We start from the raw sequence: 17,409 nt of genomic DNA on the forward strand, positions 1-17,409 counted from the left end.
CTGTGTTTGGGTTTTTTAAGAGGAATTGCTTGGGACTCCTGAAGTTTCTTCCGCCAACTCAATTCCTGCTGATTTGTGTAGCCAGAAGTTATGGGGACTTCTTGTCACTGGAGCTGAGCTGGGGGGCCTGGTATGAAGCTGGGACTCCTTTCTTCTGAGATACCCCTCCCAAATTTGTATCCAGCACACACTGATGTGGGACCAGTTCATTCCACATCTCTGTCCCACTACCAATCTGGATGGATGTAGTTTCTTTAATTCCATAGTTGTCAGACTTTCATTCAACCTGATTTCTCATGGTTTTGAGTGAGAAATCATGGTTATACTGTAATTTAGTTGCAATTTTGATGTGTTTGTACAAGGAGGCAAGCCATGCTTACCTATGCCACCATCTTGAGCAGAAGTTCAATAATGAAATTTTATACAGATTTCATGATAGCAAACAGTAGACTCTTGGTTATTGGTACTGGGTTTTTTTTTTTGGTCTGTGTAAAATTTTTGTTATTTTTGTTCAAGTACAGTTGTCTCCATTTTCCTGACACCACTTTCCCCCACCTCCCACCCTCAATCCTCCCCCCTTTGGCTTTGTCCATGGGTCCTTTATAGATGTTCCTTGAAGACCCTTCCCATTCTTTCCCTACTGTTTAACATGGTATAACATTAGCAGTTGTGAGGGGAGATACAAGAAAAGCAAAGGAAATAAAAGTTGCTTCTGTTGTTATTTCTTTTTATGTAATCAAAGTATTTGAAATATTGAGATGTATTTCTCCCACTAGAATCATTTTCCCTTTTACTGTGGTCATGAAACTGAAGGAAACCAGAGTGTGTCACCCCAACGTATGCTTTTTGACATAGAAATTATTTTGAGTTGAAGGCAATTAAGAAGCAGTAAATGCAGGAGAAACTCACTCTACCCTTTACCCTCTTTTCTGCCTAAGGACAGAATATAAATCCTCCCTTTATTGGAAACAGACACTTATCAGCCAGAGGACAGTACACCTTGCTCTATTAGTTCCCTCCTGAATGATTTACCTTCCCAGAGTTGCCACTTTGGGAAGCCTGAAACTGCTTTTCCCTTGTCCTATCATTTCTGTACAGATTAATGTATTTATTTATTTTTGTTGAAAATGCTATGTAAACCAGAGTTCTAAGCCACCACTTTGAAGTCCTCTTCCTTTAGGTTTCTCTCTTGTAACGTGTCCCACACCAGTTAATGACCTGTTTTACTCCTGTCAATCTATTTTTTGTTCATACCAGCTGGAAATCTAAGAAAGATGGGTAAAGATTTGCCTCTCCTACAAAACCTAGTAACTTTTCTCAGTTTTCACTCACTAGGTCTGCTCTGCTCTTTTTGATTTTTTCTTCAAGTTTTTAAAATGTATTTATTTCATTAATTGATTTATTTTTATCCTCATTTGAGGACATTCTTTGAAGATTTTTTTGCATTTTCTAAAATTTTATGGTTGTTCAACTACAGTTGTCTGCCTTTTACCCCTACCTCTCCCCTCCACCCATCCTCACCTCCCTCCCCTGATTCCAAACCACCACCCCACTTGGTTTTGTCCATGTGTCCTTTATAGTTGTTCTTGAAAACCCTTCCCCTCCCCCCCCCATTATCCCCTCCCATCTCCCCTCTGGTTACTGTCCATTTGTTCTTAATTTCAATGTTTCTGGTTATATGTTGCTTGCTTGTTTGTTTTATTGATTAAGTTCCATTTAAAGGTGAGATCATATGGTATTTTTACCTCACTGCCTGACTTATTTCACTTACAATAATGCTCTTCAGTTCTATCTATGCTGTTGCAAAGGATAGGAGCTCCTTCTTTCTTTCTGCTATATAGTATTCCATTGTGTAAATGTACCATCGTTTTTTGATCCCTTCATTTACTGATGGGCACTTAGGTTGCTTCCAGCACTTGGCTGTTGTATATTGTGCTGCTATGAACACTGGGGTGAATAGGTTCTTTTGGTGTTTCAGGATTCCTAGGGTATAATCCTAGCAGTCGAATTATTTTTTCTGATATTTAAATATGTTTGTGTGTATACACATTGTACATACACATTCTTCCTCCATTATTTCTACATCTGCTAATAATGTGTCAGACAAGATTCTCCTAATCATTAATAGAATTATTACTGTTTGTTTCTAGCCTCCTAACATTTTTATGAGAACCAAATCTCATCTTCTCTCTAATTCATTCTCCTCACCACAAAATACTGCTTTTATTTTTTATTGACATCCTCTTGCTTGAATGCATTAAGTATCTTCCCCTTATTGCTTACAGTATAAGGAAAATAATTTTATCCCACATTTAAGTTCTCTTGTCACATGACCTTATGATTCCTTTCTTCCCTATCTTTTGTTTTTATAAATTGATGTGTCTGTTATAGTCATTTGTCTGATCACAGCCCTTTTTAATTTTTTTAATCCTCATCTGAGGACATTTTTTTCATTGTAGAAAGAAAGGAACGAAGAGAGAGAAGCATCAGTTGGTTGCCTCCCTCATCAACCTGTACCAGGGAATGGACCCACAACTTCAGTATGTGCCCTGACCAGGAATAGAACCTGCTTTGCTTCAGTTATAGGACAACAGTCCAACCAACTGAGCCACACTGGCCAGGGCCAGTCATAGACCTTTCGATGACCCTTATACTCACTTGATTAGAATCCCCATTCACATTGTTTCCACCTTTTGAAACAACTTTGCATTTCCTCCAGCCTCCACTAAGTCTAAGTGATCTCCCCATCCCCCACCACCCTTCTGAACAGCTATACCAGTCATTGTCATTTACCTTCTTTGCACTTCGTAAGGCCATTTTATCTTTCATTACTTTAAGAGATAGATGCTTTTAATGAGAGTTTCTTGGCTGATTATTATAAAAGAATAAATAATAATAAATATCTAGTCATAGTTTCTCTGGAAATTTTGTTATGTTTATTTATTTTACAGGTCGCAAGTGGATGGCTTTTACACTCATCATTTTTAGTACTGTTCTAGTGGTCTTTATAATAATAGGTGAGTGGATTAATTCATGAACTCTCTGTGGTTATTTATGGTTACCAGGCCCAAACATTATCTCTCAAGTTCTATGTGGAGTCTCTCAGTTCTAGAGTAATAAATAGGTTTGTAGAGATTTTTTCCTTGGGTTCCTATCAGTTCAGCAGGTTTTACAGTCATTTTCTTGACATTATAGGGGTGCTTGATCTTGGAGTAAAATGATTGTATATTCTCAGACAATAACCAGACAGCAACATCAATAACTATTTTTTTAACGAGAGTACTTTGTATGAGTTGAAGAGCTAATATCAAATATGTTACATTTAATGTTTACATTCAATTCTCACAAGACTACAAAATAGGTATAATTATGAATACATTTACAGACATAGAAATAGAGGCCAGAGTAAATAAGTTGCCTCTCATAAATAAATTCCGGAGCCAGAATTGTGATTCTTATGTAATTCCTGATATTTTAACCATCATGCAACACTCCCTCTATAATTACAGTTTATCTTTACTCTCATTCCTTTTGAAGCAAGAGTAAGTAATATTACTAATAGTGGTTATATGAAATGTTTATTTCTATCCTATTTTGATAAAAGAAAAAATAATAATGGAAGTGATAGTTTGCAAGATTTTCTCTGTTGGAGTAGATTTGTAAAAAAGATGTTCATTTTCTTCTGGGTATTATGGATTCATTTTGTGAAAAAAATTCAAAGCTCATTTTAATTCCTGAGCTAGGTCCTAATAGTCTTCAGTACTTGATTATCCATATATGTGCTTTGCTTAATTTAGCACTTGAATTAGCACTTAAAGTAACACTTTATACTCTTGATTCTTGTTTCCTTTGTCATTTGCAAGAGTACTGGATATACTTTTTACTCAGTCTCCTCTGTCACTGTAGAATCCTAGGAGTTCAATGTTATTGATATTTAAACATCTGAAATTTAAACATTTGTAGAGAAAGGTTTCTATAAGGAGTCTTTACATACATTGATTAATTGATTAATTCAATTTTTAAAAGTGTTGAAACACAATATATTTTATTACCCATGTGTGGTAACCTGTATCCACTTCTGCACATTACAAAAATAAATAAATAAATAATCATTGCAGAGTGTGGAAAGAAGGCTTTGAAATTTGAACATTTACTTGGCTCTTTTTAAAAAGATTTTATTTATTTATTCTGAGAGAGGGGGAAGGGAAAGAGAGAGGGAGTGAAGCATCAATATGCAGGAGAAATGTCGGTCAGTTGCCTCTACCCTGCCCCCAACCAGGGACCTGACCCACAAACCAGGCATGTGCTCTGACCGGCTATTGAACCAGTGACCTTTTGGTTTGCAGGATGATACTCAACGTGCTGAGTCACACTGCTCAGAACTCATTTGCTCTTTCTTAGTCACATTAACTTATTCAAACATTTGGAGATCAGGAACTTTGTATTATTATTACTTGGCACCTAACTCAAAACCTAAAATAGTAAATTCTGAAAACAATGTACATATAAATATATTTACTATTATTTCAGTTTCTTTGGCACTAAATTTTGTTGAAGCAGAACAAAGGTTTCACTAACTCTTACATTTCGATGATTTATCATTTATGTGAATTTCACTTTTGTAGCTCGGATATCCTCTCTTGTCTATGACCTTCTCATTTCTTCAAAGTGAAATGAAACCTTCGTTTCTTACCTTAATCTTTGAGGCTTAAATTAGATTCAGGTCTCTAGGTCTATTCCTTGATTGCCAGGTTTTATACATTGTTTTTGGTAGGATGTCAGTATAGACCATGAGAGGCTAGCAGTTCCATTTCTCAAAACGGAAGCCAGGAAATTAGGCTAAAGTATAGACTACTTGGCAACTAAATGTCTTCCTTGCAGACAGGAATTGAATTCATTCACCATTGCATGCAAGTAGTAAATTTACAGGCCTCAAACCATGGGAGTAAAAAGTAAAACTGATTCACTAGAATGAACAGAAACGTATTTTAACTTTTTAAAAATTTGATCACTTCTTTCTTTTTTTTTCAGTATGCACTACAAAACCTTTTAAAAATCCCCAAACTATAAAATGCTCAGGAAAATGGATTGGAGTAGGATATAAGTGTTTCTATTTTTCTGATGATACCAGAAACTGGACAGCCAGTAAAACATTTTGCAGGTCACAGGGATCGGAACTTGCTCAGATTGATATACCTGAAGATCTGGTAAGAAAGGAAGAAAGTTTTCAACCATTTCAGAGCGTAAGATTGTACAAGAAGAGAATAAAATTGTCAAAAGTTAATACTCAATTATGTAAGTCAGACAATGTTTTAAGCACTGAAACTATAAAAACTCATGCAATCTTCAACCAATGCCTATGAAGCAAGTATTCAAATATCCCTCTTTTAAAGGTGAGGAAAGTGAAGCACAGAGATGTTATGTAACCTAGTCATTGTCACACAGCCACAGCTTGTTGAACAAGCATTTGAACACAAGGAAGTTATCTTGTGATGGTATGTCCTTAATCACAATGCATATTGTTCATATGGCTGAAAGTCTTTGTTCAATGTTCTTAGATTATTAAATAGATTGCTTTCAATACCTTCACAATTGCATTATCAACAATAGTCTGGGAAGACTGAAACAAACTGAAACAAACAGCTGTTAGAATGTAGAAGTAAGAATATGAACAAAATCCATACAGTTTGAAGAAAACCAGATAATGAATAGAATAAGTGAAAGAGAGCAAAGAAAGAGGGACTTGGACTACAGGAGTCAAGAGAACTCAGGCAGTTTGCTTGTGAAGAAAAGCTAACAGGTCTGTGGTCTGTAGTGAGGATCCCAGAGAGGAGAGACTAAACTCATCTCTCAAGATCTTCTATTACAATAAATGATAGTCAGAAATTCACTTGATGGCTGATTCTATGAGAAAACACAACAGTGATGACATTGTTATTCTGCTATTTAGTCAAAGTACTTCATCACTGAGTTTTACTATTTTAATACTTACACTTTCGATTAAATCCTTTTCCCTATGAAATCCCACTTCTATGATTTTTGAGAGCAAAGCTGTGCACAAAACAAAATATGAGCATTAGTTCTCTGTCACCTTTTAAAACATGCTATATTAGTTCCTATTAAAAATGCTTAGCTCTTGATTCTGTCAGCCAGACAGATATAATGTCATATTCACTTATTGTCTTTGTCATTCACTCTGTGACTAAATCATACTGATAGTTTATGCATTAGAACTAGAAGGATAGGAAGTCAAATGTTTTTGTTATCAATTTTCCAAGGAAGACATTGTAGTTACCTTAAAAGATAATTCAAGTCAGGGCAGCTCAGAGAGTTTAAGAAGTAAAAGAGGAGTAAAAATCTTCCAGGCAAAAGTAAACCAAACATCTGTGCTGTTTCTTGCCATAGAAGCATTAGGGCATAGAAATTAATATGTAAATCATGAAACTGGCTGGGGTGAAAATCATGTTTAGCAGTGTGCTCTAAAATATTAAATAGACCATGCCCTAATTTTTGTGCAAGGAATTTTTGAAGAAGCACACGGGAATGATTATGCACTGGATTGGGTTGAGCAGAAACCAAGGAGAGTCTTGGAAATGGACAAATGACACCACATTCAATGATTGGTGAGTTTCAAATGTAGTAGGGAAGATCTATTGGTTGTGCACAAACTTAAGTCATTTGAGGCTGTGACACGTGCCCTTTGACACTGAAACATACCCTAGAAAGGCATAGCTTCCTTTCACCTTGTTAAATGGCAGTGGACATTTCCATTTTATTTTTGTTTCCCATTTTGTTTTTGCTTGGTCAGACTCTTGCTAATTCCCCCCCCCCCATTGCTAATTCAAATTCAACTGTTTTGCAAATCCCAAGCCAAAGCACAAGAATTACTTGCACCTTTTCCAACTACTTGAATTTATACAAGATCTTTCTTCTTTAAATAGAGACTATGTAGTTGTCTTTAACTTTCCAAACATCTATTAAAAGCAGTATTATTTATTTAAGTGTTTCTTGAGTGAATGTTTTTTCCTCACTAAAAAACCATTCACCCACAAGAAATGTACTGCTTTCTTTTTGTACACATGTATTCCTGCCTTAGTATTTCATTATGTGCTAGATAAAAATTAAATAAATACTGAAATATGTATGATAGAACAAATTAAGTTTATTACAAAAAAGAGGGGATTTTGGCCATCAATAGAACAAATTAACAAAAACATTATTATAATTAGTCATTTTGGTCTTTATTTCATTGTGTTGTAAAACTATCAAATAAATATAAATCATTAGTTTCAAAAAGGAATTCTGGCTGAAAATGGGCCAGAAAACTGCTGTTTATTTATTTAGTTACATTCTTCAATTAGTTTATATTCAGTATTATTCTGCATTAGTTTTAGATGTATAGCATACAATTGACTGTGTTCCCTATGCTATAATTTACATCTCTGCAACAATTGTAACTACCAAATTGTATTTTAATCCTTTCACCTTTTTTTCCACAAGCCCAAAAGCCCCTCCCCTCTGTCAACCATCAGTGTTTTCTGTATCTGTAGGTCTGAGGACACTGCTTTTTTAAAAAATTCCAGAGAGCTTTGAATTTTGCAATTCTAGGTAGATAAATAGATAGATAGACAGACAGATAGATAGAAGTAACTATAAATAAATGTAGATACATTTAAAGATATATTTATATCACTGATTTATCCCTGTCTATTTATATCAGTCTTTCTTCCTATTATTCTAAATAAGTTTACAGATTACACTAATAATAGATACCTACATTCAGTCTTACATTCCTGTAACATACTGGATATTTTTGTGTACTATATGACAATCTGAGTATGGAACTAGCATTTTGTACAAAACATTTCAAATCAGTCTATTCTTAATTTTATTTTTCATTACAGCTGGAAGTAGATTCAAAATGGATTTTGATTTTTATTTTTTAGGTTTGAAATTAGTGGGAATGGATTTTTTGCTTTTCTGAATGCTGATGGAGTCTCCAGTTCCAGGGGATTTGTTGATATGAAGTGGATTTGCAGCAAACCTAGATTTTAATAGAGGAAAAAACTGGGATTCATTCCTAAACCCACCCAGTCGGGGGTCCCAATGCTCACTGCCATACAGGCAAAACTCTGTAGATAGAGTTCAGTGAGAAGAAAAAGGAATATTTTTTAACAACCATACAATTTAAAATAAAGGTGACTTCTGCTCAAGAAGGCAGCACAGGCAGATGGCTCATCTCTTCACAAAACCACAACAAAAGTACAACTAAAATGTAGAATAACCATCACTCAGGAACATCAAAAATCAAGCTGAATGGTAGTATAACCATAAAATCAAGTTGAATGTAAATATGACAACTACAGAATTAAAGAAATCACATCTATCCAGACTGGGAGGAGTGCAGACATGGAATGGGCTGATCCCACACCCACGTGTATAAAAATTCAGAGTGGATATCTCAGGAACGAGGAGTCTCAGACCGAAACCAGGCCCCTCAGCCCAAGATTCCAGTGCCAGGAAGGTGAGCCCCCACAACTTCTAGCTGCAACCCAGTGGGGACTGAGTCCATGGAGGAGGCTGCTGGATCCCCAAGCAGTTCCTCTTCAACAAGTGCTCCTAGCTAGGCAACATCCAGGCCTGGATGGGGTGGCCAAGACTAGCCAGGGTGCAAAGCACAGACCAGCTAAGCACCTTCCCACACATCTGTGTGGTATGTCTGAGGCCCTGCCCAGGGGGTCAGAATTTGGAACCAGCAAGTTCAGAAACAACCTACCCTTGCAAACACATTAAGATCCCAAGAACTGACACTGTCTCACAAGTTCACTTGTACCCACTCTGGGACAGCCAGTCCCAGGCTCAACCTTTGATCCTACCACCAGGAACCCAAGTTCTATCTAAATAAAACTTGCTTTTCTTCTAACTCAGACTGGTTTTTGAATTTTTTCCTGCCTAAGTCAAGAGCCTGAAGGTCCCAGACTGTGCTAAGGTTGGGCCAACTCAGCTCAGAACTGGTCTGGTAACAAAAAGAACTAAAAATTGTTGAATGAATGCATGAATGATTATAGGCAAAGCCTCATCAGTTGAAAACACAAAATTGCCCATTATGAACACAAGTCAGGAAAATGTTATTAAACAAGACCAAAGTAATAAACAATTAGATGCCCTATGACTGCACTGATAGTTATAAAAAGCAAATTTAAATAGATCTGTATTGATAGGTCAGCCAAGACTTAGAGCTTAAAAGTTAGAGAAATATTAAGTGCTGTGCTCCATATGTGTAAATATTATAAAATACTAAACATAGTGACTTTAACTTTGTCCTAAAAACAAGGCAAAATCCACCAGGAAGGAAACTAAGTCTATAAATAGCAATCACTAATAAATAATTAGAATTATACATTAAAATTACAAAGCTTAGACTATGGAGCATAAACTAGAATAACATCAAAAGTGACCAAACAATAGGTTTTTCTAAACATTTAATTTTATAAGTAAGGATGGGAAATAGGATGGGCTTATGACATATGCCTGGGTGTGTCATAAAATTCAAATTCTGCAGAGCATTTGAAAAATTATATTAAATCTGTGTTTGTTACATTAACTTGGGTTTAACTTTCCTTCCTAAATTAACTTTCCTTCCTAAATAACCACAATCATGAGTACAAGAAGGAATCTGAGCGGAAGCGAAGAGGCAGATACTTAATCAGAGTGGAGAATCTGGAGAAAAAGGGAGTACCTAACTTGCAGGGCCAACACACACACATGAATCTTTTTATATCTTTAGCTAAGGCTTAATTCCTTAATTGCATGTGAAATGTTCTGATAAATGAGAGTTTTATGAGCCCCACCCATCATTGCTTTTTCCTGGCATTTTGTGTGACTGCAAATGACTTAGTAATCCTGGCAAATGTCAGCATGTAATCAAGTACAGACATTCTGCATCTGTGCATCATGTTGTAACTGAGAAAACTTGAAAATGATCATTTTTAGACACCATTGTACATTACTGGTCAATGCATTAAAGTTTGGTTCATAATATAGGTTTATTTTTTTTTAATTTTTAATTTTTTTTAAGATTTTATTTATTTATCTTTAGAGGGGAAGGGAAGGAGAGAGGGAGAGAAACATCAATGTATGGTTGCCTTTCATGCATCCCCTGCTGGGAACTGGCCTGCAGGGAACCGGCCTGCAACCGGGGATGTGCCCTGACTGGGAATCGAACCGCGATTGTCTGGTTCGCAGGCCCGCTCTTAATCCACTGAGCTACACCAGCCAGTAGGTTTATTTTTATCACTGGTTCATGGTTACAAGTAAATGTTGTTAATTGCTTAGTAATTTAGACTAACTCATCCTTTTTTTTTGTTTGACTCACAGTTACTAGGATATAAATTCCTGATGATTAAGAATGAAATACATGCAACTTCTTGAAGTTAAATAACTACCCCACTTACACAGTGGCTGCAAACTGCTGCATTTATTTTAAAATATGAATGTGTTTTGAATAAATGAGAGGAAAAATAAAAAACTTTACTTTTGATAGAATTTCAGTTAGAAAATGGAGTAGGACAGTTCTCAATATAATATTAAAAATAAATTTTATTAAAAGAAAATAAATTGTATAATCATATTAGAAACAAGATCATATATTATTTTATTATATTTTTAAAGAATTCTGGAGCCTCTAAACCATTGCTGGGCCAGTAAGTTACTGGCTGTTGCGAGAGCAAATTTTTTCAGCTTACCAATGCTTCCATTGCCAATGGAAATAAGAACAAAATTGGCTGCTTTTCTGGGAGCTAATTAGACTTAAATTTCCAAACCAGTGACAGAATAAATAAATTGCATGTGCCTTTGTGCACGCCATTTCCTCTGTCTGCAAAGCCTTTCATCTCCTCCACTTCAAGACAAAGCTCTTGACACTGCAGGTTGATTTCCCCAGGTGGAAGTTATCAGTCAGTCCCTCTCCTGAAATCCTACAGTATTTTGCCTCTACCATCTACTGTTGTACCCTCATGATCATGTATTTCTTTAAATAGGCATCTTATGCTTACAACATCTGAATACTTTTATTACCAGCTGAAAGGTTGATTTCTTTTTGATAAAAATTGAAAACAGTTGACTTGGGGTGAAGGCCCAGCATAAAGAAAAAGAATGGCATATTTGTATCTGTTTGCCTGGCCTTGCCAAACGCTGAGAAAGAGAACCAAGGAATAGGACACACAGGAATAGACAGGATTAGAAAAAGATTCAATTTAATTATTTTTTAGACATTCGGGCAATAGGGAATTATGTCTTGTTTAAAAGTAAATTATGGTATTTTTCATTTGAAGTCATTTCTTTGTAAAATATTAGAAAATTTGATATTTTAATTTAAAATACAAATTTGTATTCCTCTAAAAAATGGATAGTCGATGTTAACATCCATACATACACATTTCTTCCAGTTTCTTATTTAACTGCCTGGATTTTCTGTTATTGTTCAGACAACATCTGGCAAATGACATAAAATTGGAGTCACAGTCTTCAGAACTCACTCCATTTCCTGTTGTGAGAGAGCAGCTCATGCTATCAGTTGGTCCAATTATCAAAAAGCTAGAAGACAAAGGGCAAACTGTAGAGAATTTGTCTTATAATAATAGTTGCATTTATTAAAGTTTTCTACAGCCAAACTTGTATAGGTAACTCCTCAGCAGCCAAAATGTTTCAGAGGTTTTCAAATGGATGCTTTTATTGTTGCCAATGATTATAGTTGGTCACTCTTGATTTGCTTGCCCTCCAAGCCCCCCCCACACCTACCCGAATGTCTCTCTTATTTGAGTAACATCAATACAGAGCTTCCAACTTGAAGACTAGAAGCATCCCTGTCTCTTTCCTTCCCAATTAACTCTTGCCTTACCTATGTCGGCAAGTCCCGGGAATTCTATCCCCAGGTAAGGTCTCATATTCATTCACTTCTAGCTCATGCTACTGGTACCTCTCCCTTATCTCTGGTCATTGTCTTCTAACTAAACTTCAGTTTCAACTTTGCTTCCCATATATTAATTTTCCACATAGCAGCATAAATAACTTTCTTTAAAAGGTAATTAGATGTTAAAATGAAAGTTTTGGTAAAGACTGCATCATGAAAAATATCTTACACCAAAGATAATTATAAAGCAGTAATCTAGGAAAAAATTTCTTTCTAAAGTTAAAGTAAAAACTATGAAGATGACAGCTTCCTTATTTAACTTCCATGGTGTGATAGGGTTAGAAAAATGTATGGACCGAATATTTTATGAGAAATCTATTTTCTTAACTATTGTGTTAGTTACAAATTATTGTTTAAAATATAATCAAACACTATTGTAGCCACCTGAACATCATTTTTGTTAAATAATTAATTTAAAAAAATTTTTAAAGTCATGCATTGCCCTAACAATATCTTGGTTTCAAATTTTTTAAAAAGAGCCTACATATTTCTTATTAATTTTTTCAAAGACTACCATCAAAATAGGTCCAAAAAAATGAACAGTACTTCATGCTTTAGTTTTATATTCATGAAAGATAATGGATAGTAGAAGGATAAATAGCCAGACCGACATGAATGGTCACACCATGACCTTTGCTCTAACTTGCCAGGTCTCCGGGGCTCTAATAGCGCGATGTGTGAAGCAAAAGAGAGCACAGAGGAGAATGGGAAAATGTACATAACACTTAGGAATTTTAAAGCACTCTTCCACCTACTACGTTAGATTGTTCACACAAGAACATTGTGAGGGAAGTTTTACTCTTCTTTTCATACAAATGAACAAATTGATATCAACAAGTTTTGGAGAATTTTGTAAGGGCAAAGTTTTAAATCCATACTTCCTGATATCAGCTCAAGGGATAGTTTACATATTCTGGGTGCTTTTATTTGTAAGTGAATTTTATTTTTGCAGTTAATATATAAAAATATTTGCTTCAAATTATTTAAATAAGGTTCAAGTGAGATTAAAACAGATTTCTTCATCTGTTTTTGACAATGATTTCCAAATGCCATAATGAATACTTTCTAACCCTATTCTCAATATTACTGAATGTTAAGAAAGGAGGAAGAAGAGAAAGAAAGAAAGAAAGAAAGAAAGAAAGAAAGAAAGAAAGAAAGAAAGAAAGAAAGAAAGAGGAAGAAAGAGAGAGAAAGAAATAGAGAAGTAGGAGAAGAAAAAGAAAGGTAGAAACAAAAGAGATAATTTTAAAAAGAAGAGACAAGATGGAAGAGAGGTTACAAAAAACCTTGGAAAACAAGGCAGCTTAATTAAAAATATTTTTAAATAAATAAAAAAGCATCATCATACCATTCCCCTCCCTCAAAAAACTACTTACTTTTTTTGTTTCACAAAAGTGTGTTTATTTATCCACATCCATTGCTTTCCTGGGGGCATAATGTATAGTCCAATCCAACTAGGCTGTCCAGGTTTTAACTCTTCTGTATGAATTTCTGCAGAAGGAACAGTTCATTCATTTATTCAAAAACATGTCAATGCCTTCTACAGAGTAAGGCACTGTGCCTGGCATTAATGAAGAAGTAAATAATTATTTCTTTCCTAAATAATAGGCTTCTTATCATAAACAATAGTAATTATATTAGGGCTAATGAATGTTCAAATCGATGACTGTAAACTATCCACACATATTAGAACTGCACCTAGCAACTCCTCCTGGAGCACTTAGACCTCGTGTTTGATTCCTCACCAGCTCTCTCAAAGTGTGAATCACTGGCAAATGTGCCTGGAGCTTCATGCAATCATGTTGACTCTCATTCCAAGTTCTAGAAGAAGTTAAAAATTTGTAACACTTCCTTTGGTTAAACAGCCAGTCATTTTGGCACATATAGTTATCTCCTAAAAGAAAATGCAAGAAGAAGTTAATGAAACTCTACAAAGTTAATATACTTTGTACCAGGACAAGAGCCGTCGATTCTAAATAGTTATAATTTTGCAAAACCATAATTTAAACACTCAGGATAATTGGATTCTAATTTCAGCTGTACAAGTACATAACTAAAAAGTATAAAATAATCTCAAACTACCTCACAATTTAAATTTGAGGAGAGCTATTTATTTACTATTATTAGTGAGAAGGAATCATATGGACCAAGTGATTCCATTAGGTGGATATTGATATACAGGTGAATAAAGTACAGTTGGGAGCTGCAAAATACATTGAAAATAGTCCAAATTATCAGTGTAAGATGTTAAAACACCAAAACATGATTCAAAATGTGGACACCAGCTGGTGTAGCTCAGTGGATTGAGCACGGGCCGGTGAACCTTGGGATCCCGGTTCAATTCCCAGTCAGGGCACATGCCTGGGTTGCAGGCCAGTTCCCAGCAGAGGATGCATGAGAGGCAACCATACATTGATATTTCTCTCCCTCTCTCCTTCCCTTTCTCTCTAAAAATAAAAAAATCTTTAAAAAAATGTGGACACCAATTGTCCAAAAATCTATTAGAGTTAACTTAGTTTCAAATATTATCTTCTATAAGAAGGGATATTATGGGGATGAGGACAGAGAAAATATTTTACTTACCCAGACTTTGTATCAGTTCTTGTCTAAAGTGTTTTGCATAATAATAACAAACACATATAGCCATTATTGCGGGTTTCTAAGCACCTAATGTACATTTAGTTTTTAAAATAACTTTATAAAATAATGGAACATGTTAAATGACATGATGTAAATGTAAACAGAAAAAATCTAGAATATAAGATATTATACAAAACCATGACCCATTTTTTCTAACAAATAAATGGCAAAGAGAAAATAAATGAAGTAATGGGGATCTAATGATTAAGAGATTCAAGAGACATTGAGACATTTTGATAGAATACAATTGTGTTCTTTTTTGATTCCAATTCTAATTAATCAAAATAAATAAATAATAAATAAATAAATAAAAAGACATTTTAATGGTGACTAGATAATAGAAATATTAAGAAGTTACTGACAATTTTGTTAGACATTGTGGTAGACACCATTCTGAAATGATTCCTGCCCCTGGGGTACATGGTCTGTTTAATTCCCTCCATGAATGTGAGTCAGGCCTGTGAATATTATGGGATATCACTTCCATGATTAAGTTTTATTATACTGCAAGGTGAAGAGATTTTGAAGACAAAAAAGAGTCCCCAGTCAGTTGATTTTGAGTTCATGAAAAGAGATATTATCATAGGAGGTCATGACTTAGTCAGGTACAAGACCTTATAAAGGAGATGGCCTTCCTTGAAGAGAGAGAAAAGTCCTATTGGCTCTGAAGAATTAAACTTCCATGTCTTCAAAGCCTATATGAGAGTCCAGATGGCAAGAAAATGCAGGAGGTGAGAGCAGCCCTGGGTGAAAGCCAGCAATAAAGCAATGACCTCAGTCCTACAACCACAAGTAACTGTATTGCACCAACAACAACATAAGTTTGCAGGAGGAACCTCGGCTTCAGAAATGTGTGTGGTCTGGCAAACACCTAAACTACATGCCATGAGACGCTGAACAGGAAACCTAGTTAATCCATGCTCATGCTCCCAACCCATGGAGGTTGAGTATTAAATAACTTTTGGTTTAAACTGGTAAATGTGCGGTAATTTGTTGCACATCAAGAGAAAACTAAAACAGGGGCTATAATGATGTTGTGATTGTATTAAGCACAGAAAGCCTTTATCTGTAAGATTCATGTACTGAAATATTTAAATATTAAATGGCATAATATCTGATAATTGCTTTAATATAATCTAGTCTGGCAGTTTGTTAATGGAAGAGATACAAATGAAATAATACTGATTATGCACTAACAATTTTTTATTGTTATTCAGTTACAGTTGTCTGGCCTTTTTCCTCATTGCTCACCCCACCCCTCCCCCTCCACTCCCACAGTCAATCTCCCCCATTGTGCTCATCCATGAGTTCTCTATTCATGTTCCTTTGCTTTGATGCTCTTTGAAAGATACCTAGTTTTACTTCTAGTTTTCATAATAAAAATCTAAGAATATATAAAATAAAATCTTCTAAAGTAAGTGTTACTATCACCCCCAATTTATAGATGAGAAATTAAGTCACATATTGAATAATTTTCTAAAGTCATACAATAGATAAATATCAGATCTAAAATTCCAACACAGTTGTTTGTCTCCACAGGCCATCTGATCAACTAATGCATCATACTGTATTACTTGGTGTGTTACAGAAACAGAACTGAGAGAGAGAGAGAGACACTTAGTTCAAGGAATTGGCTCTCATGAAGGGCAGGTTGGCAGGCTGGAGACCCAGAGAAGAGCTGATGTTGCAGCTGGAGTCTGGAGTGTGGAGGCCGAACTCCTTCTTCCTTTGAGGAACCTCAGTATTTTTTCTCTTAAGCTTTCCAGCTGACTAAATGAGGCCCACTCACATTATGGAAGATAATCTGCTCTCCTTAAATCTACTGGTTTAAATGCTAATCTCATCTAAAAAGTACTCTCACACTAACATCTAGATTAGTTAGTGTTTGATCAAATATCTGGGTACCGTGTATGGCCTAGCCAAGTTGACACAAGGAGATCTGTCCAGAAGTATTCAACCATATAATATGAAAAACAGAGACAATTACTGAAGAAGATACAAGATATAAGAGACACTGTACAAAGAACAATGACACCTCAGTCCCCTTCAAAGTAGGCTCCTGGGAACCTCACAGTTATTCCAGTGTCTTTTCCACTGTTCAAAACACCATGCAAAATCCTTTGTTGAAATCATCATCAGCTGCCCCATTGTATTTTCCTGAATCTCACCAGTGGTTCGAAATCTCCTCCTTTCCAAAGGTGATCTTAGTTTTGGGAAAAGTCAGAAGTTACAGGATGCCAAATCTGGGGTGTAGTGGGGCTGAGTCACCTGGGAGATTTGATATTTCACCAAAAACTCTGCTCAAGATGTGATGCATGTGAGTGGGTGCGTTGTTGTGATCAAGCTGCCAATCACCCATTGCCCATAGCTGCAGCTGTTTTGGTCATGTTGAAATTCTAAACCAGTGAAGAACACTGAGGTAGTGCTCCTTATTAATTGTTTGGCCCAGAGAGGTGTACTTACGGTGGACAACACCTTCCCAACCAAAAAACACAGTTAATATGGTCTTGGTCTTGCTGCCGTGTCTTCTTTAGGTGAGGAGAACCAGGCAAATTCCACTGGGATGAGATCATAGCCATAGACCCATGATTCATCTCTGGTTATAAGTTCCTTGAGGAAATCTGGTTCATTGGTAGCAGTTTGACTCAAGCCATTAGCAACTCAGCACAATGTTCCTTCTGCTCTCGTAGCAGAAGTTACAGAACAAATTTTGACACGACACATTTCATACCAAGATCCTTGGTCAAAATCTTGGACACAGTAGTTTTTGGAATCCCCAGATCAGCTTCTAATTCTCA

The 17,409-nt window shown here is 35.6% G+C and overlaps 1 protein-coding gene and 1 pseudogene across 3 annotated transcripts in view; one reads left to right on the forward strand and one right to left on the reverse strand.

Moving 5' to 3' along the window:
* The window catches only part of LOC119065736 (C-type lectin domain family 2 member A-like), a 38,259-nt gene extending 29,405 nt beyond the window's left edge, over positions 1 to 8,854 (forward strand). For 2 of the 3 annotated variants that reach the window (XM_053662011.1, XM_053662010.1), the window contains exons 3-7: positions 2,460 to 2,540; positions 2,952 to 3,017; positions 5,032 to 5,207; positions 6,520 to 6,623; positions 7,947 to 8,854. In XM_053662011.1, the coding sequence (XP_053517986.1) occupies positions 2,460 to 2,540; positions 2,952 to 3,017; positions 5,032 to 5,207; positions 6,520 to 6,623; positions 7,947 to 8,055 (536 nt within the window). In that variant the 3' untranslated portion in view covers positions 8,056 to 8,854. The remainder of the gene's footprint in view (positions 1 to 2,459; positions 2,541 to 2,951; positions 3,018 to 5,031; positions 5,208 to 6,519; positions 6,624 to 7,946) is intronic. The other variant, XM_037167879.2, reaches the window with a different exon arrangement.
* A 2,563-nt stretch (positions 8,855 to 11,417) lies between these two features.
* LOC119065709 (killer cell lectin-like receptor subfamily F member 2) lies at positions 11,418 to 14,618 on the reverse strand (annotated as a pseudogene).
* Between the last annotated feature and the right edge of the window lie 2,791 nt (positions 14,619 to 17,409).

Source organism: Artibeus jamaicensis, unplaced genomic scaffold (genome assembly GCF_021234435.1).
Source record: "Artibeus jamaicensis isolate MK-2021 breed Jamaican fruit bat unplaced genomic scaffold, CSHL_Jam_final contig_233, whole genome shotgun sequence".
In the NCBI taxonomy this organism is placed as follows: Eukaryota; Metazoa; Chordata; class Mammalia; order Chiroptera; family Phyllostomidae; genus Artibeus; species Artibeus jamaicensis.